The sequence below is a fragment of the Lepidothrix coronata genome, unplaced genomic scaffold (genome assembly GCF_001604755.1).
Source record: "Lepidothrix coronata isolate B3197 unplaced genomic scaffold, Lepidothrix_coronata-1.0 Scaffold30, whole genome shotgun sequence".
NCBI lineage: Eukaryota > Metazoa > Chordata > Aves > Passeriformes > Pipridae > Lepidothrix > Lepidothrix coronata.
Window position 1 is genome coordinate 2,290,036 of NW_016690210.1, and position 27,942 is coordinate 2,317,977.

At 38.7% G+C, this 27,942-nt stretch overlaps 1 protein-coding gene across 1 annotated transcript; it reads left to right on the top strand.

Moving 5' to 3' along the window:
- The first annotated feature begins 24 nt into the window (after positions 1-24).
- PKNOX1 (PBX/knotted 1 homeobox 1) lies at positions 25-27,673 on the top strand. Its single transcript, XM_017810955.1, has 12 exons — positions 25-49; positions 2,168-2,248; positions 5,976-6,077; positions 8,733-8,860; positions 10,014-10,185; positions 18,770-18,940; positions 20,405-20,504; positions 21,326-21,423; positions 23,477-23,605; positions 24,650-24,726; positions 26,317-26,489; positions 27,424-27,673. The coding sequence occupies exons 3-12, from the start codon at positions 6,027-6,029 to the stop codon at positions 27,633-27,635; spliced, it is 1,311 nt and encodes a 436-aa protein (XP_017666444.1). The 5' UTR covers positions 25-49; positions 2,168-2,248; positions 5,976-6,026; the 3' UTR covers positions 27,636-27,673.
- Positions 27,674-27,942: the final 269 nt, after the last annotated feature.

Genomic DNA, 27,942 nt, shown 5'->3' on the forward strand with positions numbered 1-27,942 from the left:
ATTCCCTTTCTAAGAGACAAAGCAAGTTGCCCTTCGTTTTGGTTTCATAGTTAAGTATCTTTATTATGATAACGTAACTTTAAAGCTCTTCAGCAAGAGGAGTAGAAGGAAAACACAAACTGGCAAGAGCAATTCCTGTTTTAGGCTCCACAGTGCCTTGGTGTTGTCTCCATCCTTTCACAGGTGTATCTGCTCCCTGTTCTTGCCCCCACTGAGATATGCAAGAAGACATAAAGTGCAAACTCAGGTCTCTCTTGTCTGGTATGTTTTAGGGTAGACAGTAGTTTTAAATGCTGTCAAGTGTCTCTTGGAAGAGGGCAAGATGACTGCAGTGTCCCCTGGCTCCTTCTCAGCCACACCTTTCCCTCTGCAGCACCTTTCACTGGGCCTGTGTTTCTTTAGCACCTCTTTCTTCCTGCCCTCCATATCTCATAAGCTGTCTAGAAACTTGCCTATTTCCAGAGTTTCAGCTGAGGGCTTTGCAGGCAAGAGCTACTTCTTCATGCATTAAGTATTTTTGACTGACCAGAAGTGGCAGCAGTGGCACCACTGGTTCGTTGCTGCAGTTGTTTCTGAATGAAGGGAACAGGTTTTTCAGATTTGCAGTAATTCTCCTTTATGTCTGAGACAAGGAATAGATATTTTATCTAATTATCCCAGTTTATCTGGCAGTGACCTACATTTTGAAGATAATATGAATAGTGAGAAATCCTCTATTTGAAAGTAGACCATTAAATTGAGATGGGTGAAAATGAGTACCAAAATTATACAAAATACATGGTGTGTGAAGAAGGGAATAAGAGGGTTACACTGTCTTCTCAGAACAGAATTGAGAAGCTGCAAAAATGGGAGAAGCACATTATTTGACAGTTTAAGAAAAAGTGGTAAGAACTTTTAATGTCTTATCTGCTCCTTGAGTCTTCAAGACCAGGTGTATGTGTCACTTTGGACTGAAACTCCTTCTAGCTCAGTGTTTAATCTCTTACCAATGGCTGAAATTTATACTGCCTTAGAACCTCTCAGAGTGTCTTCCCTACTCTGTTTAGAACAAAGTTTCATGAACCAGAGTTGGCATTTAGATTGTGTCTAGGCCCTTAGAATTTTGCTTTTCTATGAACTTGTCTAAAAACCAACACGTGCATAAATTTTGGTTCTCAAATCCAAATACCAACTTCCTCTCGCTTTCAGAAATGCTGGAGTTACTTTCACTCCAGTTCTCATGCAGTTGTGGACTTTGTGAGAAACAGATAATCTGGTTCAAGATCTGAGCTGTGTGTTTTAGCCATCATATCATTTCAGGTGGCCTCTGTGCAACCTCAGTGCCTGGAACTTCCCCTGAGATGGTTTTTTAATGCTTTTCAGCAGTTGTGTTTTCTAAATATGTTTTCACAATCTTTGCTACATTGCTATCACAATCATTACTGCTTTTTTTAAAGTAGCTTCAATGTATCAAACAGGTGCTATTGAATACAATAGGAGTCATTTTAAGTGGTAATTTTTTTAAAGCTTTTTAAAACTGCTGAATAATCCTGTAGCAGAACCTGTGTTAGCAGAACCTGTGTTCCCAGAACACAGGAGCCTAACAGTGGCCCATTCCTATCATCTATTAGTTTTTATCATGTAGTAGATTACTTGATCATGCTTTGATTTTTACCATGGAATGTATTCAAATGATTATGAAGGAACTTTAAATGGGGGGGAGGAAGGTCTTTCACCTCTCTTGGTTTCGTGCTTAATTTTCACAACACTGGTGAGTTTTTCCTGTCTGCATTTCGTAGTTTTATCTTTGGGATGTGCCTTGTCTAGTCTTAGCAGGCAGACACTGAGCCATAGAGTAAAATATGAAGGTTGAACAGTGAGTGAGTTATTAGTCCACATGGAGCCTTCTGTTAGAGGTGTCAGCATACACAAAGGCAAATATGGAGAATGAATGTAATAAGATGAAGGAAAGTGCAGATAATAGCATGGGATACGGGTGTGATTAGAGGTTATTAACAATGCAAAAAAAAAATTTGCAAAACATGCAAAAAAAAAATCCTGTCAGTTCATTTAAATTGGTGAGGGAACCACATAATAAACCAGAATTTTTTTTTAAATCACATTCAGTCTTAGAAAAGTTTGTTCTGTGTTGTTTTCCTCTTCTGATTATTTTTCTGTTGGTTTTTAGGTTTCTGCCCTCGACGTTGTACGTGACGGGCATCTCTGCTGGAACAAGATCATGTCTTCTTCAACCCATTGAAGGAAAGGGGTGAGCAGCTTTCTCACAGGCAATATTTTATCTCATTTAGAAAACAGTTTGCCCTGGAAGCAAATACCATCATGTATTGTGTTGAAAAGTGAAGCCAGTTCTAGATGCTTTTCATGTGTCAAACAGACTTGCTATTCTGACTTTTGTTTCTTTTTAGCTCTGTATGTGAATGTAAGGATTTATGTTATGTAGCAAGTGACAGGACTAAAGTTAAATAAGAATGAACAAAAGAGCCATGGTGAATCTGCCAGTCATCCAGTTCTCTCTGAAGGACTTCAAAGGAACATGTATGAGGGAAAATTAGAAGGAATGATTACTTGTTAACCAGTCTGGTGGGTAGTTTCTTCACATCCCTAAGAGGGTTAGTGGTTAGTTTATAGCCTGAAGCATAACTATTTATATCTCTTACAAACATCTGCTTTAGCTTGTATATGTTAAAAAACGATACCACTGAACTCCAACAGCTTACTTGCACCTTATGTTAACGTTACCGGGTGGTCCCTTTGCTCTTAATTACAAAGGAGTAAGTAGAGCAAGTGAGGAGTGATGTATGTTAAGTGATCACTTTGTGTGCCTGTTTCAGCTCACCTTTAATCTCTTCTCCTTGGATATTCAGCTTGCATAGAGTCTCCACATTTCTAATTATGATTACTCCATTTAGCTTCCTCCCTGCTTTACATTTTACTTCTAATTGTAGTAAAGGCCTGCTTTCTTCCCCCCTTTGCTTTGTAGAACACAATGCTTTTGTGAACTCCTTTCGCCACAGATATTGGTGGAGCCTCTAATTGCAGTTCATGCATCAGCTTCCAGTTACATGACCTTAAGTGTTTCCTTGGGTTTTCCACATGCTTTGCTTTCAAAATAAATAGAATGGGAGTTAGTTCTGTTCTGTGTGAAGCAGACTGGCAGACTCACCCTCGGGTTGTTTTTGGTATTTGTAACTCTCTGACTATAACACAAAGGCACAGCTTTCCTTCAACTCCCGATTCCTTTCACAAAGAATAATTGGCATTTTGAAAGCTAAGTTGTCCAGCAGTCATATGTTCTTAGGTTCACCTCAGATACCCAATACTATATGGCCTAAGGTATAGCTGTGCTGGTTAAAGATGGTCTTGCTGTGAGTTGAAAATCAACACACTTGAGCCAGAAATTACCACACGAGCAGGTCAGCCAAGAGCAGGGGTTGTGTGAGTGCACAGCAACGTGCCTGGGACAAAGTCAGCTGGTTTCCATCATAGCCACCTTTAACACAGGGCTGGACTGGCCTGCCTGACTTGATGTAAAAAAAAGGATCAGAAACTGCTCACGTGCTCTGTGAGCTCAGTGGTGGAGCTGTGGAAGTAATTAGCTCTGGCAGGGTGGCACTGATAACAGCATCGCTGTCTGCAGAGTGAACATCTGCTGGGGCTGTGTCTGCTAACGAGAGCTGGGTGCTGTATCTGAAATCAGCTTATAAAAGCCAAATGTGTAAATACCTTTTCAGTCACTTTTCTTAAAGTTTAGCATAGTTTGTTTCTTACCGCTTCTGGGTAATGAGGAGATGTTTCTTTTTAGTGAACCAAAGTAATTCCTCGGTTAATTGCCTCAATTTAAGTGTGTGATTAGCTCAATTTGTTCTTCTTGAGTTGCTGTAGTTGTCTTCACTAAATCTCATCAGTTCCTATCTTGCCTAATAGCTTAATCTTTTTCTGCTGTAATTATAAGTCAGAGGGGAAGCTCTTATGGGAAATAAAGGATATACCCATGTAGAATTCTTTCCAGTATTTCCCCTGGGACAAAATAGGGAAAAAGTCCTTCTAGATGAAGTAATCTATGGATTTGTGCACCTCCTTTCTTCTTTGGTGTGTCCTGAGGGCCTTCCAAATCTGGAAGGAAGGGTTGGTCCAGCTTGTCTTGTTCTCCAGAAATTCTTGCCATGCCCTGTTGTCTTTACAGGTTTACATATCTCTGTTGCTTCCCTCTCCATATAGTTCTTTCTGCCACCAGTATGATCTCACATCCTTGTGAGCTCTAAGACATTCTTCCTCTTCTACGACTGTTTCACCTTCTATTTCCTCATTTCTGACCAGGAACTTCATCTTTCTCCCACAGCCAAACAATCTATTTAACAGTGCTTTATGATGAACCTCTTCAGGTTTAGAACTATTAAATAGTGTTTACTCTTCCTTCGTTGACCATTTCAACTGTTCTACTTTTGTTTTGAGTGTAGTCTGGTCTGTACTTTGGATGTCACAGTCAGAAGTTAAGTGTGTGTCTTTTGAGGAGGAAGAAAAGCAGCATTTTCTATGTGCTTGTTCACTCTATAAATACAGACACCTTGCCTTGGCTGTAAGCTGCCATCTATGAAATAAAATAAATGTTTAAACTCTGCTTACAGGATGATGTTTTAGAATGTGTCCCCTCAAAGTATTTTGAAAGGTATCTCACTTTGCTGTTGTGGCAAATGCTGATTTAACTTCTAACACCAAATGATTCATAACTATAAACGAAATTTTAAAATCTGAAGTACTTCTTTCAGTGACTGCATTTCTGTTGTTGCCTTTTTATTTTTAATTTTGATGGGGAAATCAGTAATATTTTAGGAGTTTCAAAGAAAGAGATACTGATGTTTTGTAGACAGATATAACCTATTTTTTAAAGGAAGCCGTGTTTACATCATCCTGGTGAACTTCTCTGGTCTTTGAAGTTGTTTAAAAAGTTTTAAAATTGCAGCAATGCTTAGGAATCACACTTTGAGTAGAACTTGATGCAAAGTAAGGCTTGAGGTTTGTCCCGAGGAGTTTGGTTTGTCTCTGTGCCTGAAACTGTTAACAGAGAAGGGAATCTTGAAACTTGTTCTTTGTTTCCAAAATGAAACACTTACTTGAGACTATTATAAACTGTAGGGGAAAATATCCAGAAATGTAAAAATTGCTCTTAAAAATGGTCCTGTACCATAGTAGTATGCAATGCTGAAGGAAAGATTTAAAAATAGTTGAAAAATTTGTGGGGATTGAACACATTACAAAGAAAAAAGTTCTGTTCAGCTCTTAAACTGCTGAATCTTCTAAAACTTAGTTCTTCAATACTGGCATAAGTGAAGGAGAGCAGAAAACTTGGACTTAATACCTGGATGTAATCTTTTTCAAGACATGAGCTCTGACTTCTTTTTTAATATGGATTTTTTTTTTATAGTACCTAAACATTAGGACTCCTACATGTCGAAAATTGAATTCTGTGGTAATAGCTAATGGTAATAGCTTAATGAGTTATGTGATTTCAGTTGTAATGTCTACAAATCTGACATGAAAATGAACTGTAAATTAGTAATTTGATGGGTACACTCTATCTGGTGGTGGTGCTTTGCTAGTTTATTTTTTTTTTTAATTACTGGGTGTCTGACTTAAAAATATTTAACTTGTCTGGGCCCTATACTCCAGCTAATGCCTAGAGGGAATAACATACATGTATTTACTTGTGTTGAAGTCCTATTTTATTTAATGTTTCCCAGAGTATCAGATGTCTCTGAAAACGAGATTTCAGAACTCCTTGGTCACTTCTGAAACTTTATAATCAAGTTTTTGTTCAAATATGCATGTAGTTTTCATTGTCAATAAACTCAGTGATTTCTTTGGGGAGAGATGTGCATAAATCTTATTTTTTTTCCTTTATTTTTTCTTCTTGTCACTTTTTAGAACTGGATTTTAAGTGGTCACTTTTGTAACTTTTTTTTTTTTTCCTTCTTAAGAATATTTGTTCACACTTATGATGATTTGACATAATTAACGTTTTATTAACCATGATGGCAACACAGACATTAAGTATAGACAACTATCAAGATGGACAACAGGTAGGTGTGGTTCTTTTTCTCTATGAACTAAGTACAGTTAGCAAGAGGAAAAAAGTAGTGACTTTGTCCTTAATGGATACTTTGGCATTGTTTAATTATCTGTTCTTATTTGTAAAGCAAGATCTTTAAAAAATGGCAGCTTATCACTTTAATTCTTGGGTACTTATGAAAGGTTTAACTAATTTTTGCATGGTTTTTACTTAACTTCTGGAAGAATGGTTAGGTAAGGGGTTTTACTCTGTATCTACACTGTATTATTTGTGTGCTGTAATGATCCCATTTTTAGGAAAATCAAAGGGGTATCCATAATATTTTGTGTATATGGTACTTCAGTGTTCCTATGTCTGAAGTTACAACAGATAGAAGATGTCCACACAGTCACAGACTCGTTGGTCTTCAGCAACTGAAGGAAAAATTTAGTCATCTAGAATTATATGCTGCTTTGACTGCATTTAAATTGGTGGAATTATGCTTCGGGTTGAAAACTGGTTATATACTTAAATTCATTTTAATGAGGTTATGGGTTAGAATGGATAACTGAAAAGCTGCTCAGTCAGAGTCCAGTTTCTTATTTGAGTTAGCAAACAGCTGGAATAATGAAACAGGCTCGGATATGTTGCTTTTTTGTACCACAGGCTGTATATTGCAACAATTTGAAATAGCCGGATTAAAATACTGTTGACTGGAGACAAGTCATGCCTAAAGGCCTGTACTCTGAAGATGCATTTTTAGGTTACTCTGTATCAGCCCTAAGCAGCAGATACAAGTACTTCTGTCAGCAGATGGCAACAATGGGGAACAGTCAGAAGAAAAAGAGGAATTTTTCCCATCTCTTAGGAAATGTTTATCTGAACAGAGTCTGGGATTATTGGGGTTTTTTTTGTCATTTGTTTCTTTCACTGCAGTTCTAATTTCTCTCTCTTCTCTCACCTGCTTTATATCTTTGGCTTTATTCCCCCACCAAGTAGATGCTATCCTGTGGCACATCAGTGAAAGTAAAATCTGATTTTTTTTTTTCTTAATAACAGACTGGGAGAGAGCTTCTTCTGTCTTATTTGTTCTTTATTTCAAGCTCTCAGTGTCCAGGTAATTTGGGTGCCTGCTGTTTTTGTAGTTTGGAAATGGCCCACAGAAAATATCTTGCAGTTTTAAGTGAGCTATTTCCTCTTCACAGTGAGATAGAACCCCAGTTGAACATACTCTCTCCCTTCAAGCTCTGCAGCTGTATGGCCAACATTTATAATCACTTGTCTGAGTCATCCCCTTTTAATTTGCTCCTCCTTCCTGTCATTAGCCAAGAAATGAGTCCATTAGTTGTATCTTTTTTTTTTTTTGCAAGCATTCTGGCTTAAAAGTCTTCTCTGGAGGAAGCTTTTTGGAAGTCAGGCTGCTCAGCTGGGTGGGAGATGCTGGATTTTTCTCAGTTTCTGATTTTGCTGGGAGATGGCTTGGCCCTTACAGGTGACAAAGCACAGAGCTTTCGGTTCCTCCAGACTTTCATGTTCAGAACAGCACAAATTCTTCTGCTTTTTGTTGTGTGGAAATAAATTCTGCCAGAGCCAGGTTCTCCAATAGTTTGTGGAGGCCAGGCTGTCGTCTGAGAGGGCTCCTGTGAGTGATGGGATGATTTCATCCGATGGGAGAAGAGGGCAGAGCATTTCATTCTGTACACTTCCTCTCTGCAGTTGTCAGTTCTGGCTGCCTGGAGATGTCTGGAACAATGTCCGTCCTCCATGGATATAAAACTTGTTGGAGAAGCAGGAGAAAAGACTGCAGTGATTTCACACCTTTGTGCAGATGCTCAAAGGGCAAAAAAACAAGGAGTTTGGGTTGAGGGGTGGAAACTATGACTTTCACAGGTCAGGTTCCTTTAAGACCTTTTAGTCCAAAAGATATTTAGCTGGAGGTGATGGGAAAACCACTTTCAAAGCACCCCAAAGGTGTTCCCAGCCACCTGGTGCAATGCAGGAGATGCTCAGTTGAAGCTGTGGCTCTGGGTTGCTTTTCTGGTGGTGGTATATTGTATGACTGTGTGTTAAATGGATGTGTAGAAGCAGTTACTGCTGTTTTTTCCTAAAATAATTGGTTGTTACAATAGATAAAATGGAGTGGTAAAGGTCAGGGGATGTTGTGCTCCTGATAATTGAAAGATTTTGGAGGGACACAGAATATTTCAGTTCTTCTTGAGGAAATGTGCATTTTAATGGACAGGAAAAATTTGGAGATCCTCTTCTTCAGTATTCTGATACAAAGTACAGTAAGAAATAAAGAAAACTTAAGGGGAGAAACTTTTCTTTACATTGATTTCATCCCAGAGGATTTTTATGCAGACATCCCCATAAATTTTCTGGAGCAGCGTCCTTTAGCCTGTTCCAAAAACAGCCACTTCAGAGACAGAATGCTTTAACAGTTTACTAATATCTGTCAATCTCGTTTTAAAGCCAAATGCTGAAACTTGGAGTGACCTTTACCCATAAAAAAGTGTCAAGGATTAAAAGAGGGGTTTTGTTACTGCTACTTTTTTTGTGTCACTGCCAAGTCATACCAACCTTCTGGCAATTTAGGAGCCCTTTGCTTTCCTCTTTTCCTAGAGAACAGTGCCCTTATTTTACGTGGAGCCTACAGATTTACTTGTAACTTACTCTTTCCCTACAGATGCAAGTGGTGACAGAGTTAAAAACTGAACAAGATCCCAACTGCTCTGAAACTGATGCAGAAGGGGTGAGTCCTGCCCCTGTAGAATCTCAAACTCCAATGGATGCAGACAAGCAGGCCATTTACAGGTAGTAATGGACTCGTGTTCTGTCTTTTGAAGGGTAAAGAATTGAGGATTTTTTTATTTTTTTTTTTAAATAAATAATAATAAGTAGCTTAAAACCAGATGATCTCTTGGCTAACTGTCTCCGTGGTCTGCAGGGGAAAAAATGAGATCAAATTAGCCTCCCTGTCAGTCATCAGCCAAGAAAACAACTTCCCTAGATAGCAGGATTCTTCAATTTCAATAGTTTTAATGGGTGTTCTAATGGATATTTAGCAAGCTACCTTAGACTGTTGAACTGTGGTCACTATTTGTTATATTGTAGTTTTTATCTTTAATGCAAGTTTTTATTTTTATTGTAATTAGGTTGATCTTTGCTCCTTTTTTTTTCTTTTAGCAATAACAATCTAATGCCCAGCAATTAGTTTGAAAGGGATTAAATATTGATGTACAAACACACTAATTTGAGATTTTTTCAGTGTTAAGTGCTGTGCTAAGCAGTTTGCTCAGTTTTGATGAGGTTAAATGTTGTTTCACTTTAATAATTTTATAAAGGCAGAATTATTACTGGTTTTCAGGTTAAAAAAAAAGGGAAAAAACAAAAAACAAACTACCAAAAAAGCCAACCTGACGCAGAAAGATGTATTCACTCATTTACAGACTTGTGCTAACAAAATCATCTTCTCCTCAGAGCATGATTTCATAGGAGACCTCTGAGTACAGCCTGAATACTATTCTCAATTTTTTGAAGTTATTTTGTGATGTATAAGTGTGGCCCACGTTAAAGAATAGATGAGTTTTATCAGACTTCATTTAAATCTGCATTCATCCTGTTTGTAAATCCTAATTCTCAATTCTAGTGCACTGTATGAATGTATCTCTTGCTATTCAATTTCAGTGAATTAAATAGTATGTCAGAGCTTTTTCACTTTTGATTGTTCTCTTTATTTAAATATATACCTATTTTAGTGCTGTATTTGCCTTTACAACGTGACAAATCAAAATGAAAATAAACTATCATATTTTGCTACCACCAGTGATGTTAAATGCAGTCTCTTCCAAGGCTTGTCACACTTACATGAGTGACTGTGACCTTATCTGAGTTAGATGTCCTAATTTTCAGTGGTGTACACATAAGTGAAAATATTTATTCATATGTTTAAACTTTTTTTTTCTAGGCACCCACTATTTCCCTTGTTAGCACTATTATTTGAAAAATGTGAACAGTCTACACAAGGCTCAGAAGGCACAACTTCTGCTAGTTTTGATGTAGATATTGAAAACTTCGTAAGGAAGCAGGAGAAAGAAGGAAAACCTTTTTTCTGTGAAGACCCAGAAACCGATAATTTGGTAAGTATAAGCTGCTTGTTTTGTTTCTGAAACAGTCATCACATTTCCATCTTCTTCCTAATTCCTGATCTCCACTGGTGTGTATAGTTTTTGTTCCTGTGAGAGATTCTTATTTATGTTAATGCTGAGAAACATTTTTTGAAGCTTATTCTGACCCTTTTTTTCCCTTTTATCTGTAAATTTACGTTGGGCCCTTTGCAGTTGTTTCCTCTTCTCAGCTGGCTGAGATCAGTGTTTTGGGTACAAACAGAAACATATCCTTGCCATAGCCAGGTTGACTGCATATCAATTTTAGGGTGTATGGCATATATTTATAAAAAAACATGTAATCAATGTAAATTTTTTCCAGCTGTTTTTTTAATCAGGATTCATGTAATTAATGTGGGAGAAGAGCTCTTATAAGATGAGCTTAGAAACTCTTTACAATATACAAATTATTTCTTGACTCCTTTAGGCTTTCTGGAAGTCCTTCCTGTGATGGATCTGTGATTTTCCCTTTTTTTGATATACTTGCCTTCAATATTTTAATCAGAAATGAGAGTTAGTTCTGTTCTGCATGAAGCAGGTCTGCAGACTTGCTAAGCCTCAGGTTATTTGATTCATTTGTAACTGAATTCAACACAAATACACTGTTTTCCCTTTCCTCTCTAATCCCAGTTTCTTTTCAGAAGCACAGCTGAAATCTAGTAGGTGGAATGTAGTACCTTTGGCTCAGTGGATGAGGAGAGAGCAGTGGATGTGGTTCATCTTGAATTTTGATGTCTCTTACAATGTTCTCATAGACAAACTGATAAAATATGGACTAGATAAATGAGGAGTGAGATGGACTGAAAACTGGGTGAACCACTGGGCTCAAAGGATTGCAGTCAGCAGCATGAAAGCCACTTGAGGGCAAATTATAAGTGATGTATTCCAGGGATTGATACTGGAACCAGAACTGTTTAATGTCTTCATTAATGACCTGGATGATGGGGCAGAGTGTACCCTCAGCAAATTTGGAGATGTTGCAAAACTGGGAGGAGTGACTGGTGCACAGATGGTTCTGGCACTGTTCAGAGGTACTTTGTTGGTTTTGGAGAAATAGGCAAACAGGAATCTTATGGAGTTCCACGATGGGAAATGCCAAGTCCTGTACCTAGGGAGCAATAATTCCCCCTCCACCGGTACACCTTGGGGGCCAACCAGCTGGAAAGCAGCTGTATGGAAAGCAATCTGACAGTCCTGGTGGACACCAAGCCAAGTGTGAGGCAGCAGTGCATCCTTGCAGCAAAGAAATTCAACATACTTAGGCTGTGTTAGGAAGAGAATTGCCAGCAGGTCAAGGAACATGATCCTTTCCCTCTGCTTGGCACTGGTGGGACACATCTGAAGTGCTGGGTACAGTTGTGGGCTCCTCACCTCTAGGCATGAATATACTGGAGTCAGTCCAACAAAGGACCAAAAAGAAGATTAAGGGAATGAAAGCATCTCTCAGTGTACCTAAATACCTAATAGGGGAGTAAAGAAGACAGACCCTCTGACTCCTCTCAGTGGTGCCCAGGGAAAGGACAAGAGGAAATGGACATAAATTGAAACCCAGGGAAGTTCCATTAAAACCTTTTTACTGTGAGGTGGATTGAATAGTACAGGGTGCCCAGGGAGGTGGTATTCACCTCTGTTGATGGGCTGCACAAATCTGGCTGATTTTGCTTTAGGTGGATGAGGAAGTATTTATGTCTTGGATCCCGTGGCTCCTGAGGTCAGTACTGTCTTGAACTAGAACCAGGTTGCAAAAATTAAAAATCTTTGGCATTGAACTCCTGTCCTGTGGTTGTATTGTTAGCTGTGACTTTCTGTTGCTAGATGCCAAATGAAATCTGAGTGCAGCTTGTCCTCTGCCTGTCCTGGAGGCTGGGAACTCTGAACAGCTGACGTTCTGTCAGGCTGATCATTTTGTCTGGGGCAATGAGCAGAAGAGTTTCTGTCAAGTAGTGAACTGGCTAGTATGGTTTTCAGTCCGTTCTTCAGCTTGAAATATTGGTGCTTGCACAGAGAACACTGTAGATGGGCAGTTTTTTCTGCCTTGTGTCAAATAAATATATACATTTTTACACAGATTAAAAATCTCTTTTTTTTTGTAGAGAGGGCCCCTATTGTGCACCTTTGTTGCATCTTCTGTTTTTCTGTCCTTCCCTTTTTAACTCCCAATGTTAATTAAACTGTTCACTTGAAAGGAGAAGCCGTTAGGGCTGTTAATTAGAATGAGCTAGAAGGGTGGAGCAGGTAGGCCAGACAACTGATTGCTTTCCACTTGTGCTCTTCTCTGGACCCAAGAGAGTCAAACAAATCAGATGTAAATGCTTGCAGTTGTTCATCTTGGAGCCAGAGCTACACTGAGATAAATTGAGTATCACAGTACTCTAAGGAGCCAAATTCAAGTCCTATCTGAAGAGTCACAGTGAGGAAATGGGCCACTAATTCAGCTGTTTTGTTTTGTTTTTTATTTTATTTCTTTTGGAAGTGGCACGTAAAACTCAACTACTCAGGTTTTGTGATGGAGCTTAAACTGATGGCTCCAAACCAGCAGAATATAATTTCATTCTCTGTACTGCCTGTCAGCTAATTAACCAGGTAGCAGAAATTATGAAGGGTCACAGATGGTGACTGTAGGGTCACTTACAGTCCTGGCAACGTTCCACATTGTGCTCTCACTTGCATATTCCAAAGGAAGAGCTTGGTTTTCATCCAAAGGAATCTTAATCTGAGTGGTGCAGGCATTGGATCAGTTTGACCATAAAGGAGGTTCATTAAGAGCAGTGTGTGGTTGTTCCAACTTGAGTAGCTCTAAAGATACAGTCTAGATTACCTTGTTACTTGGGTATTATGGTTCCCATTCTGAATTAATTGGTGGTTTCCTGCATTAGTAGTACAAAGGATTTCAGCACTGGGAAATACCGGTAGCATCCACCTGGAACTGAATTTTAAGGATACCCATATATTGTTAAGACTGGCCTGTGTAAACCAAGTTTCAAACTTTATTATCTAGATGGAGGGATTCTATTCCTTCCAGTTAAACACTCCAACAGCATAAATTGATGATCTTGAAGCAGCAAGGCAAAGGGTTGTGGTCCACTCAGAAATAGTGTTACCAGGCCTTTTATTCTGCAGTGTCTTTCCCAAGTCTGATTTTGTCAGGCACGTGGTCAAAGCAGGGTTTTTGCAGTGAAATGGATAAGAACATTTCTATAACTGTTGGCTTCTGGATGGGTCAGAACTTTGGTGTTAGGATTCGGCATGTTTAAGAGAATGAGAATTTCTCAGAAGAAATTATAAGAATTTGAAAAGATGTGGAAAAAGTTACACTTTCTTGTGCAAGCTTTTTTTTAGGGTACTCCGTGAAATTACATTGATTAACTTTATTTTTTATTTGGTTTATTGCTATTTTCCTGGTTTTTTCTCTATGTGCATTCATGTAACAGAGTTAGCCATGGTTTATGTTCAAAACCTGCAGCACTAAAAAATACCCCACAAAATTGTGCTGTGGCTTCCCTGAAGTGTGAAGTTTCAGTTGTTGTCTCTTCTTGCATCTGAGAGGTGTCTAAGATGCCTCTTTTCTTTCCAAGGAAGAGCATATAGCAGGAAAATGCAAAGTTCAGTTCTGAGATCTGTTAAAAGAAAACTGAGAAGCTTCATTCCTACTCCTGGACAGGTTTTATCAGCTTGCTCTGAGATGTAGGAAGTCTTGACGTTCTAGGTATGTGTGTATTTTTAGCGCAGATCCAAATTCCAGTCAGAAGAGGCAGTTGTCTTTGGACTGGAACTCCCCCCTGAGTTCCAGTCCATCCCTAATAAATACACAGAGAAAGTGGCTTTTCTGTGGCAGCTACATTTGCTCCTCAAGAACTGTAGGCTGCAAACAGAACTTTGAAACTGTTCCCTTCTGACTCCACTGACTGACCACACAGGTTTAGATTATTTAGAGAGGTGAAAGGGAGCTACAGGTTTATGGTCTGGGTTTTTTTTGCAATAAGTATTTAGCTGTTACAGATGTGCATGGCACAGCCTATTATTTGAACCAGAACTGTCCTCTATCTTGGAATGTCCTCTGCAGGTTTCTTCCAATTTTCAATAATTTTGTTCTCTTTTCTGAGCCTTGGTCACTCGTGGTGTCTCTGTTGATGTTCTCTGAACTGGATGAAAGTGCTGATTAGCTGCAAGAAGTGCAGCTTTAGGGGGAACCTCATAAATAAGTGTCTGCAGGGAGGTGTCAGAGGATGGACCAGGCTCTGCTTGGGGGGGCCCAGCAAAGGGACAAGAGGAAGAGGCAGGAACTGATGCCCAGGAAGTTCCACCTGGACATGAGGAAGAACTTCTTTGCTGTGCAATGACCCAGCACTGAACAGAGACCAGAGAGAGTGTGAAGTCTCCCTCACTAAAGATATTCCAGAACCATCTGGACACAATCCTGTGCCATGTGCTCTGGGATGGCCCTGCTGGAGCAGGGAGGTTGGACCAGATGACCCACTGTGGTGCCTTCCAGCCTGACCCATCCTGTGCTGCAGACCTCCCCTTTTCAAATCCTAGTCCCTGTGGGAATGAAGTGGAAGCTGAAGGCTGCGCTCATGTTCTTCTTACTAGACTGGAAGTGTGCTTTCTTTTCCAAGCTTTAACTACCTCCTCATCTGTTTTGGAATGTTATTTGCATCCGCCTTAGTCCTTATATCAAGCATCAGTATCAGAAGACCTGAGTTTGCAACAAAATCTGCTCTGTATCACCAGCCAGAGGTTCCCAAGTGCATGTGCTTCTTTCTGGAAACAAGCTCAGCTTCCAACTCAGTGTCCTCATTACATGGAATATCATGTGTTGGAGCTTCATACCCTTCAGCCCTTACCCTTTGCCATCTCTACCTCATTTTCACAGATAAAACAGATCTTGTAATCAACCACTGCTCTAAACTGCTCTTTTTTTCTCCATTTGTATCCTTTTGTGCTTAGGACTTACACAGACAGGCTCCTCCATATCTAAGAGGTTGTTCAGCATGAGTGTTTGCAGATAATTTTTTAGAGCTTTCACAGATTACATGTTTTAAGACTTTCATTACTTAATACTGGTTTTTTGTTGTTTTTTTTTTTTTTGCTTAGTGTTAACCCAGATGCTGCATAAATATCACGTTGCCTCAGGGTGGTTCCTACCTCTTGTGTAGCTTCTGTTCAGAGTAAACTCTTCCCCCATATGGGTGACTTTTCAAATTACCCCACATTCCTAGGACCACAGGATGGATCAGGTTGGACTACGAGCTCAGGAGGTCTGTAGTCCAACCTCCTGCACAAAGTAGGGTCAGCTCTTGAGTCAGAGCAGGTTAATTAAGGCTTTGTCGAGTCTAGAAACAATACAAAACAAGGAGTATTAAATATGCTCTCACTTCTGTATTTGAACAGGACACTCACTGACTTTTTTGAAGACCCCCCTCAAGTTTTTTGTTTTGTTCAGGGTAAGGATTTTTGGTTCAGTACCCTCTTCTCAAAGACTGCCCTATTGAATTCTTAGTTGTGTCAGGATAGGTTGTAGGGGTGAAGCCAGCTGATGTAGTTTGAATATTCTTGACTGAACAAGTCACACTTTTGCATTTCTGACAAGTGTTCTTAGTATTTTAATGTGCAGAAGTGTCTCATAAACTTCTAGTTATACCTTTTCTAGCTATGTCAAAATAGGGGAAAGAGGTTTTTCAAATCAAAACAAATGAAGACAAGATACCCCCCCTCCCAGAGTTTGTGTTCTTCCCCTGAAGACCTAAATTACCCCAGGAGAATTTGGGTCAGGGAGGTAGGTGAGCTGTGAATGAATTTTAATTGTTTGGGGTTTTTTGCAAATGGAAAGAGTTATTTGAGTGAGAAGATTGTGTCAGTATATGGAGATTCTTTCATGCATGTTGTGTGGAATTATAGTCCAGGTTTATTTCTACAGCTGAAAAAACTGAATCAATTGGCATATAAAAAATCCATTGTTCTGTGGCATATTCCATCCAGGAGCACTAAAAACCAAAAACAAGGTTGTAGATTTTGAAGTTGTGTCTTTTAAGAACACAGAAATGAAATATTACTGCTGCCGTGGCCTGTCTGAAAACACTTCTTTGTATTAATTTTGTTCAACATGGGTGATTTTATCAGGAGTTCTTGAACTTCTGCTGACATGGAACTTTGGTCCACCCATGCTGCAAGAGAGCAGGAGCCATATGGCCACAATTAGTGTAGTTGTAAATTAATTAATAAGTCCTGGTGACAGGCATGGCACATTTACAAAGTTTTGTTTGCCTTCTAGCACAGCTTCCTGCAAGAGTAGTGTGGCAGTGTGTGGCTCTGGAGAAACCTGGATAGTGTTACTGATTCTTGATTTATGGTTAATTCTGACTTTAATTCAATTTTCGCTTCAGGTATTGACCATCAATTTGAAACTAAATCTGAGCTGAAGAAAGGACTTTTGTTTTTCCTCCAAACACATGCTGATAAATAAATAATACAAATATGAGTAATGTTTTAAGAAAAGTAAACCCTCTTGACCGAGCAAAACTAATCCCTAATACAGTTAAATATTATGTGTCCAAAGGCATATTTTTGTTACCTCAGTTTTAGCTGAATGTTTAAAGCACTCACTGACATATGTGCAATGTGTTGATCTGCAACATACGAAGAATTTTCTAGTTTAAGCTTTTTTGTCTCTGGAACAGAGTATGTTTAGACATGGACGACCTTTGTTTTGTGGTAAAATCTAGTTAAATTTGCATGGTTTAACTTTGTTGTGTTTGAAGGTACTTAAACAGAGTTTAAACAGCAACCTGGACTGATTTAGAAGATCACTGTTTTATGCCTCAGTGCTGGGTTGTTGCACTTATTATTTCAAAGGCTTCTGGTGTCATAGGTCCAAAGAGTTACCAGATGCTAATTTGGATCCACTGCCTCACATCTACAGCTCAGATGTTTCTGCAGCTGTGCTTCGAAAAATACATGTAATTTTTTTTTTCTTTTTAGCCCTGAGAAGAAATAAGATTTTCTTCCTTTTTTTTTTTAAATCCCTTCATGTTTTTGTCTCTTGTTTATTTTAACATACAATTGTCTACAGTGAGTGAGTGTCCTACAGCTGGAATACCTTCTGGTGGAAAAACAGGGAGAAGATCTGTCACAATGAAAGCTGAAGTGTCATGGTGGAGAACACCCAGAAGTTTTCCTGCCCTGATCTTCTCTGGGTGCTTTGAAAAAAGGCAACTTCAGCTCCCAGTTGGCTTCTTGAGTTAGAAGTAATAGGTGGATTAGTTCATAAGGCATCATTTCTGATCACTGGATTGAGTGCTCTGGCCAGGGAAATGACCCTTCATATAGGAGAAGGTTTTCCAAATAATTATAAAATCAAGCTGTGCACTTTGCCTCAAAATTATAATTATTCATTTTCATAAAACCAAAGGGTATTTCTCTTGGAGATCTAACATAGCACATAAATGTTGGGGGTGGCATGCTGTATAAAAAATAATTACTTTGCTAGTGTGTTTTGTACATATTTGAATGCCCTGGATTTCTTACTGCTTCATGAAAATTTAGACCATCTGGGTTTGGTTTTAGCTTTTGATCTTCTGCCATGACCCTTACAATCACCTAAGCTATTTTTATGCAGTATGTAATGCCACTGGTTATCCAGGCTTACAAGCCTTTTTCTTACAGTGAGCATGATAAGTATTCTCACCATGTACATATCTCCTGCACTTTGATTTTTGTTTAAACATGGATTTTTTTAATTGGGTTTCTTGCTTTTTATTTAATGATATATATTTCATAACCAGTCTCCTCACCTGAAAGTTCTTTACAAGGTTTTACCTGAGAGTTGTTCATCTTTGACATACAGTTGCAGAGGAACTTAAATAAAAGCCGTAGGACTGACAAACTGTTTGATTACTTTAAGCTCTGTTGAACAATGTGACAAAGCTTGGGACCTCTTTATTCTAATTTAAATGAGAGATAAAAGCTGTTGTGTTTTGGTTACAGGTGAGATGACAGGCCATTTCCTGTACTTTCACCCTCCCTAGCAGTCTGTGTGACAAATTTATGATTAAATCACAGGAGGGTCTTCTCAGTGTGTCTCAAACTCATGTGTACACTTCTGGTTTCCTCGGGTCAGGGTGTAACGTGGAGCTGATATCTCTAAATTATAGAGCTCCAGACAACTGCTGGTGGCCAAACCTATTCCAACCTTGCTTTCCAAATAATATGTGTGGATGGGATTACATTCCTTCATTTTCAGTCTTGTGTGTTTTTATGGCACAGAGTTGTTCAGTGGGGTTAAAGATCATCCCGTGCCCTGCAACACCTTCACTGTGCTCTGTCTTCTCAATGTGTCACATGTGACAAAGATCATGTTGTTGTCCTGTTCTGTTTCCCCTGTGTGGTAGTTTACTTATGTTCCTTTCAAATTTCAGGACTTAGCAATTAGCAAGTCTGCTTTAATTGGGTGAACTTTGGTACTGGGAAGTAGTGTTTTGCTTAAATCTCACATTAAATATTTTTTGAATTAACAGTTGTTTTGTTTCTAACTTTTTTTCCCCACACTTCTCTCCCTTAGATGGTAAAAGCAATCCAAGTTCTTCGTATCCATCTGCTCGAGCTGGAAAAGGTTAATGAACTCTGCAAGGATTTCTGCAGTCGTTACATTGCCTGCCTGAAGACAAAAATGAACAGTGAAACTCTGTTAAGTGGAGAGCCTGGAAGTCCTTATTCACCTGTGCAATCTCAGGTATGTTTCAAATACATCTAAGTGTGTTTTTGCTTAGATTTCCTTAAGAACTCATAGCTGCACTTCTCTTGCTATTAGTTTGCAAACAGAGTTTCTGCAATTTCCTTTACTTTCTCAAATCTGTTACTAAGAGTAGGAAGAGCTATTTTATTATTTTTTTGTGTGCACACCTGTGTGCCACTGCCTGATGGACAAATTTGTTCAAATATGCCAGAACATGGACTCAATTTTTTATTGTCTGTCTTGCTTTTATGATTTTTCCTCAGTTCAGCAAGTGTAAATATTCAGAATAGCTTGGATTTGCTGTTTTGTTGGAAGGCAGGTAGAAAACAGAGTAAACAAAGGAGAACTAAAAAATGTCCTTGTTAAGAAGGTCTCTTTAGTCTGGTTTGCTTCCTTGAAATATTGAGGTGACTGATACATTTTATACACAGTCTGTATTGTGGGACAAATAGACAATGTCTGATGGATTATAGTTGCAATATTTGAGATGTCTGTCATTGCATGTCACATCAGGTAAATGTGTAATTATGGAATGGACCCATTTCTATACATGTGAACATCAGTTTATATATTGTTGACATTACTAAATACAATGGCCAATTACATTTTTTGTAGTAAATTGGTAACAATTAACAACAGTTTGTATGTTATGGTTGATATTTTTGCTGTTAAATGCTGCAAAGTGAGCCCTGACACCTAAGTATGTACAAGATACTTAATCTTAAGGGATGGCCCTTCTCTGAATTACTCATGTGTCTGATGCTCTGTATTCAAAAAAGCCTCAATGACTTTTGAACTCCACTTTCTGCACTCCTTACTTAGGTTTCAGGGTCTGGAAGTGTGGAAAGGAGATTCTAAAATCAGATAAAAAGAACCCTTTTAAAGGTGTTTTTTGTATGTCTCCTACATTTTGCATTTGCTATCAAAAGAAATTATTCATACACATTAAGGAGTGTGGAAGAGTTTGCATGGTCAGGGTTGAGTAAGAACAATATTGAGCAGAATAAAACATGCTGGGCATCTTGAATACTTAATACATCATTTTGAAATTGATGGAATTAAGGTAATAACTAAAATTCTAAAGCTTTGATGCTTGTAATCAGAGCATCAAGGGTCATTTCATCTGTCCTTTTTCCCTTGTGTTTTTTGAAACTGTTTCTCTTGCTATATATATACACCTAGAACTAGAATTTCTGAAGGTAGTTCTACATCTAACAGTTGCTTTCATGAGGGTTTTCAAAGGTAATGGTTGGTGATAATGAGGAAGTTAATATAGGTAATGATGAACCTCTAATGAAGTCTCTTTCTCTTTGAAGGTAATCCTGTGATTAAGCTCCAAATGTATTTTAGAACCAAAAATGCATAATACAAAATAAAAAAAACACACAAGCATGATTTATCTCCTTACAAAAAAAAAAAAGTTTTAAAAAATGCAAGCAACTAATTGTTTTATTTTTCTAGCAAATTCCAAGTGCCATTGCAGGCACACTCAGTCCCCAAGGGATTATGGTGCCAGCATCAGCATTGCAGCAGGGAAATGTAACTATGGCAACAGTAGCAGGTATGACAAAGTAAAAACAACTGGCACCTTGCTCTTCGTGTTGGTTTCTTTAATAGTTGTTACAAAAAATACACAAAGACTTTAAAAAATGTGTTTTAAGTCTTAGTACCTGAGAAGTTGTTATAATACAGTCAAGTGCATTACTGTTTTATGAAGGTTTAATTTTTTGTTTACCAAGTATGCCTATGTGAGTGGCAGTTACATGAGATTAAGAGATCTTTCTGTACAACACTACAAAGACATTTTAGAGACTTTTTTTCCCCCTTTAAAAAAAAAATTCTATTTGACAAAAGCATGCATTACCTAAAACATTGCACTTGTTGGCTGCCTCATGCTCCCTGGAGTTGGGAACCACACCTACAAGTCTGTGTCCTTGTTGTCCTGCTATTGTAGAAATGACATTTTAACTGAGACATGTTATCTTCCTTCTAAGCAGGGTTTTAAAACAAACCCAGCTGCCTGCCCTAACCACTGCACTCACATAGGTGTACTTTTGGTGTTGAGACCCTTTTTGAAGACTTAGGTCAGTTAAAACAAAACGATTAACTTCTTTTATAGCCTGATAATCGTGACATTTTCCTTTGAAAATAGATCTAGGATGCCCAAAATATAGGGAAATAAAGTCAAATTTCGTGCAGTCTTATGTGGATGGAAGAAAGTGTTAGTGTAGCAAAGAGCACATCTTACATGGTTACTAGAAAAAAACATAGTAAATATATTACCAAAGCTCTTGTATTGTCTGCAGTGCTGATGTCTTAATGTGTTTAAAGAGAATAATACTTGAAGGGCTTTTACTTACTTGTAATGTGTTTTGCTTTAAGGGGGGACAGTGTATCAGCCCGTCACTGTGGTCACTCCACAAGGCCAAGTGGTGACACAGGCACTGTCACCTGGGACTATTCGGATCCAGAACTCTCAGGTTTGTTTCATGGGCTTCCCAGGATAGTTATTCGGGGTTCAGATAAATCTCAGTGGTTTTAAGAGGTTTGGTTTCAATTTGGCAGACTGTCAGAACGAGATCTGTGTACACACACGTAGTAACTCACGTAAAATTAGTGCAAGCGCTGCTGTAGGAGCTACAAGTTGTATAACATGGCACAATGTGGAGATCCCAGACAGAGCTCCCTTGCCACATCATAGTTCTTACCTGTTAAATGTCTTCCTTTGCTGATGGCAGAAGAGTATAGGCACATAGAAATAAGAAAAAAAAAGAACTAAAATTAAAAAAAAAAAACAAACCACCCCTAACCTCCTCCCTAGGGAAAAAAAAACACCAACCCTCCAAACCAAAAACCCCTTTGAATTAAATAGACACTTTTTCAATTATTACAACTCTTCTAGTTGTTGAACGAGGTTTAGATAGATTTACTGTATTGCATTATGGTGCCACACTGCTGTTGTCAGAAATCTGACTTTTTCTCATGATGGCAACCGCTAGTACTGTGAAACTGTTATGTACTTCAGGGTCTGTCTATTTTGGGAAGCATTTTGCTGTAAAACCTTCAAGATACTCAGTTGAGACTGTGGGAGATCCTCACATTTGGCTCAGTGTGTCGTACCCTGAAAGATAAGGGCCAGCACTCTTTTGGGGGAGGCTCCTGAGAGTTGGATCTGGAGAGTTCAAAGGAGCAACTGAGGAAAAGGAAACATGAAAACTAGACCATCTTTAGTTACAGAAAACCTGGCTCGCTCTCTCTTGGAGCTGGAAGTGGTAAATCAAATCTTCCAGGAACCTGGAGTCAATTAAAAATGTGAATGAGGAGCTACCATCTGAATCTGTTGGTAATCACTGACTCACTGGCTTCTTTTCTTCCTTATTCTGACTTTCCAACCAAAAAAAGCGTGCACAGAGTGTTCTTTTAATTGGCAGGAGCATGTATGTACTTGCCTAGAACAAATACAGTTCTGCCTTCAGACACCTTGCAGAAAGAAATGTGTAAAATTACTCTCCTATACTGAAGTGTTTTTGAAGAAAATGTTTTTTATACCTCTTATGGGGAAAAAAAAATACTGAGTCGAAAATAATGTGTATAGTCTATAAACAAAAAAAGGACTTGACCTTCTGCAAACATCTCTGGCTACTCTTGATGTTAGTAGGAATCTCCAGACCCACCTGTGCATAGGTTTGGACTTGGATGACTTGGATTCCTTGTCACCCATAGAAAATCCTTCTTCAGTTTCTTCTTTTTGAGTGTTTCAGAATGCTTTGGAGGTTGGGAAAACTACTGGTGGAGAGCTGTTGAAAGTTCATTATAAAGCCTCCATATACAAGCAGATTATGTAGAATGTAAAGCATTATTTTGGAAATAAAAGTATGCTCCAGATATATATTTGTTGTAATTTGATAGCTTAAACCTTGTTCAAAACTAGTTTCATACAGGACACAGACATAATGGTTGGCTTAAGAAATTACTCCAGTTTGTCTGAGAAACCTAATTTAGAATGATTTCAGTTATAATTGTCTGAAATAGAATCTTATATGCAATTTGTACAGTATTTCTTTTTACCTCTGTGTAAGCATTTAAGAATGTATTCCTGAATGTTCAGATAACCAATGTGCAAATGATTTGATGTATCCATAGAAAGTGAAAAACAAAGATGAAGAAATATGAACCTTTAGGAAGTAGTAAAAGTGTTGTGAAGTGAGTTACATATTCTACCATATAAGTCTTCTTGCTCTTTGAGAATTTAGATGCATTTTTTTAACAGGACCTTTATCATCATTGTGTGCAACTCTAGCATAATAATTAATTTTACTTAACCCTTTGTTTAATTCTCAAATCTGTATTTGAGATTTTTGGAAGTATTGGAAGTATTTTACAGCTTCCATAGTTGTTTATATTTGCACACAGTGAGTTTATTCAAAATATTCAAGCCTAATTTCTTTTTGTTCAATAAATGAGTTGTTAATTGATTGATACAGAACTATTACTGTGCTAACTGCCTTATTTCTTCTAAAATTTTATGTGCAGCTTCAGTTGCAATTAAACCAAGATCTAGGCATCTTGCATCAAGATGATGGCTCATCAAAAAATAAGAGAGGAGTTCTTCCCAAGCACGCTACAAATGTGATGAGATCTTGGCTTTTTCAGCACATAGGGGTAAGGACTGAGCATGGTCAAGAGTCAGTTTTTTATGTAACTCTTTTATGTGGTCTCTTATGACTTTGCTTCATAAAGAAGATGAATTTATTCTCTTGTCCTTTATGTAATCTCAGTTCAGTTTTCCCTGAAGTCATTTGGAGTAGTTCCACAGTCTAATGTCAGTTGATTTTATTATTATTTTAATAAGTGTGTTACATTTGTACCTCATGGTCTCAATAAACATTGTTACAGGGAAGCTTTCTTCGTTTCACTGTGCTGAGTACTTAACACTCTCTACACCCTGGTTCATGGCACAAGGAAAAATAATTCCATCTGTGTTTTGTGGTGTTTTGGGGGTATTTTTGATAGAGGAAAATTTCAAATTTTCTGGCTTTATCTCCTTTCCAACAACCCTGATGTGTACCAAGTGTGTTACTATCTACTTGTGCTTTCAACTTACCTTGAGAGGATAAATGGGCCTCAGGTTGTATTTCAGTGTTTAGTTGATGGATATTTTGTGTTTTACAACCATTTCACAGCAGAAAACTGACACAGGGAAGCTGCGTGTGCGCCTCTTGTGTTACATGCACTGACTTCATCTGTTTAGTTCAGAGCAGCTTTATTTAACTAGAAAGTGCTTGTCAGTGCTCTCATATGACATTGCCTTTAGACAGCATAACTAATCAGATGTTATCACATGCTGTGTTGCCCTGGCATCACACTGTTTAATAAAGACTGTCGGCCATGAGAAGCTTTTTCTTCTGAATTACACATCAGTAGTTTAATGGTGTCATAGACACTTTCAAGGATAAAATCAGTTTTGTGTAGTAAAGCACTCCTTGTTAAATTATTTATGTCTGTAAAAGTTTGTGAGGTTTCTAAAGTTCGTGTTTTAATGAGTCAGATGGTCTTAATCCAGCAGCTTTAATCTGTTGTAATAAAGGAATTCTTATTTTTGATGAGGAGCAGCTTTAATCAGTTGTAATAAAGGAGTCCTTATTTTTGATGAGGAGATGAAACAAGCTTATGCCTTTTTTTTGTTTGCTTTTTTGGCCTCTTTAGCATCCATATCCAACAGAGGATGAGAAGAAGCAGATTGCAGCACAAACAAATCTGACACTACTCCAGGTTAACAACTGGTAAGAGCAAAACCCTTATTTAATATCTGTCATCGTCTCCACATGCTTACAACATAAAAACAGTTAAGAGCGTAAGTTGGATATCTGGAATTGAACTTGCTGTTCTACACATGCTACAAAATATGTGTAGAAATACAGGAGTTGTGCACTGATACACAAGCATGTCATTTTTTTAAGGTATAATAACACTCGTGCCATTTAAATTATATAAGGACTCCAGAAAACATTGCAACACTAAGGAATTATGTTCTATTGCTGAGAGAGATGGAAGTACTCTCATTTCTCTTCTGCAAGTAAACAAATGGAAGATTAAAGGTGTTCGGTGACCTGAAGCTCTGTAAAGGTTGCAAACATTTAAGAAGTTACTGTCAACAGAGATTGATTCTGCCCTTGTATCAAAGGGTTCTCTTCTGAGCAGTGGTGCCTGGAGAGTGGCAGTACCTCAGCTACACTAGTTCGTGGTTCAGCATGTTTTAGCATGTTTTATCTTCACTGGAGGTGTAAGATAAGACACCTGCCCCCGCAGAAGAGAGGAGGGAAGGTGCCAACACGCACCTATTCTGCTTGTCGGTTCAGTTCCTAAAATTACTGCAGCAAAGTCCAGCAGGGATCTTCCTCAGATTTCAAAGAGGACACTGGCTGCATGGCTGCAGAGGGGTCCAGTGGGGAAATACTTAAGATAGTGACAGAACACAGGTTCCAAAAGTGGAACAGTGTAACTCTGCCTGTGGGACATGTAGTCACGGAGCTCTGTGGCCTGGGATCCGACTGCTGTCTTTGAAGAGCATTTTATTACACCACATGGACCTGCCAGCTGCAACCAACCTCCTTCCATTGCAGGCAAAGGTGTGTCCTGGCTGTGTTTTGTCAGATTTAGGGATGATATCCTCAGTCCCAGCTCCTTGGCACAGCTCTTGCATTAAAGTTGATTCGGTTAATTGCTGGTAGCTAATGAGATGTGGTTTAAGCATTTTCTTGTTCACTAGCAGGAAGGGCAGCAATTAACATGCTAAAATAAACAAGTGAAAACCAGGGAACTAAAAGGAATTGGGAAAGATGTGAAAAATGTGTTTGCTGTTGTCTCCTGGATCAGGAGCCAGCCCTTGGAAAGCCAGGGAGCCTATAAAATAAGTAATGCGGAAGCTCAAGGAAGTAAATGAAACCAGGCCAAACAAACTAGGTTAGGCAGGGGCTAGATTTTAGGTGGACCCTAATGAGAAGAGTGTCAGCTTTCTGAGCTGTGCTGTCAGCAAGTTTTCTGGTGCTTAGTTTTTAATAAGATCCTGAAGTGTACATCTGTTGTGCTGTCTGGAGGATTTTTCCTTCTGAGGTGGGGGGAAAAAAATGCTGCAAGCTGCAAAATGATAGAAGCACTTTCTTAGCTAGTTTGCCAAAATCAAAGGATGTGGGTATTCTGAAAGCAGGAAAAAAGCTTTCCAAAAAAAAAAAAAAAAAAAAGTGAAGCCCAGCTGATGGGGAGAAGATTTTATATTCCTGATTTTTTTTCCTTTCCACTGCATGCTTTGTGAATGTGGGAGAGAACTTGCAGCAAACTGGTCACAAGTTCTCCTTGCCCTCGGTTGTGTTCAGGTTTATCAATGCTAGAAGGCGAATTCTTCAGCCGATGCTGGATTCCAGTTGTTCCGAAACCCCCAAAACAAAGAAGAAAACAGCTCAGAACCGGCCGGTGCAGAGGTTCTGGCCTGACTCCATTGCCTCAGGAGTTGCTCAGCAGCAATCCAACGAGCTCACCATGTCCGACGGTAAGGAGAGACCACGGATAGTTAATTCCTTCGTAACAGGGAAATGAAGGGATTGATGCCTTTGCAGGGAGGGGGAACTTCTTCATGTTTCAGTATAAATGTGGTTTTAATCCGGGAAAACATAACAGAAATTATGTCAATTTTTTTCTCTTTAATTGCCTATGTTTTTAGAGGAGCATTTTATTGGATTTTGCGTCGAGAGACTGTTGCTTTTGTTTCAGAAGTTGTGAAACGGCAGAACAAAAGCGAGATGTACAGCTCTGCTGTAGAACTAAGTTCTCTCAGTGCGTGTGTGCACGTCAGGAGTGTTCTCTTTGATGAGCACTGCGAGGCTGCAGCTTCAGTTTCATTGCTGAGCGTCTGCAATTCTACATCTGCCTCACGTGTTTCAAGGTGAACAGTGAGAGGCAGAGAGGCTTTGACTGAAGTAACTTCCTCAGCATCAGATCAAACAAGAAGACCTAATTTAAGAAAGATAAATATCTGCTTTAATCTCAGGATCATCCTTTCTGTCCTGCTGCCTGATGATTTGTTCCTTTCCAGTTTGTAGCAGACTTTTCCCTCAGCCTGTGCTGGACCTGACAGCAGCTTTGTCCATTTAAAAATCCCCTTGAATCTCTATGAACACTCCCATTTTTCTGCAATGAATTAAGCTGGAATACTTTGCAGAAATGGTCTTGTGATGACTTGATTGGAGAATTGCTGTAGTGGGTGTCTATAACACAGCTAAGTTTAAGATTCCTGACCAACCTAATCCTGGCATTTCCTGATATTTGAGTGTTTGACGACCTATATGGCTTTTATTTTAATCTAGTTTCTTAGGTTTTCTTCCTGTTGGTTGGGGAAAAAAAACCCTGTTATAAATAATAAATACATATTACTTAAAATTGGAAAGCAAGAAAGATGCTAAATTACTGTGATTGTGCTTCTGCAGGTGCTGTTGTCACCATTACAGCTCCAGTCAACATGAATGTAGACAGTCTGCAGTCTTTGTCATCTGATGGTGCTACTTTGGCTGTCCAGCAAGTCATGATGGCAGGGCAGAGCGAGGATGAGTCTGTAGACAGCGGGGAGGACGATGGAGGAGACCTCTCAACAACAAACATCAGCGGGCTGGTCTTGGATAACAGCGATTCTCTGCAGTAGGAAGCAAGAAAGTGTGAAAAAAACACTTAGGAAAAAAACAAAAAAGAATGGACTGACTGACTGACTTTTTATAGTTTGCACAGCAAACATTTTACACAAGTTTTATTTCTAATATGTTTTATATGTAGATATAGAAGGGTGCACTTTTTTGTATTTCATAGTAAGCTTAAAGAGTGTTTTTGCAGGTGCAGCAACTTCTTTCAAATGTGGGGTTTTTTTCGTTTCTTTTTCCTTTTTCTTATTTCAGAAAATTATATCTAGTAATATAATAAGAACCACGTAAGCACCCCTTTGTCCTATGAATTGG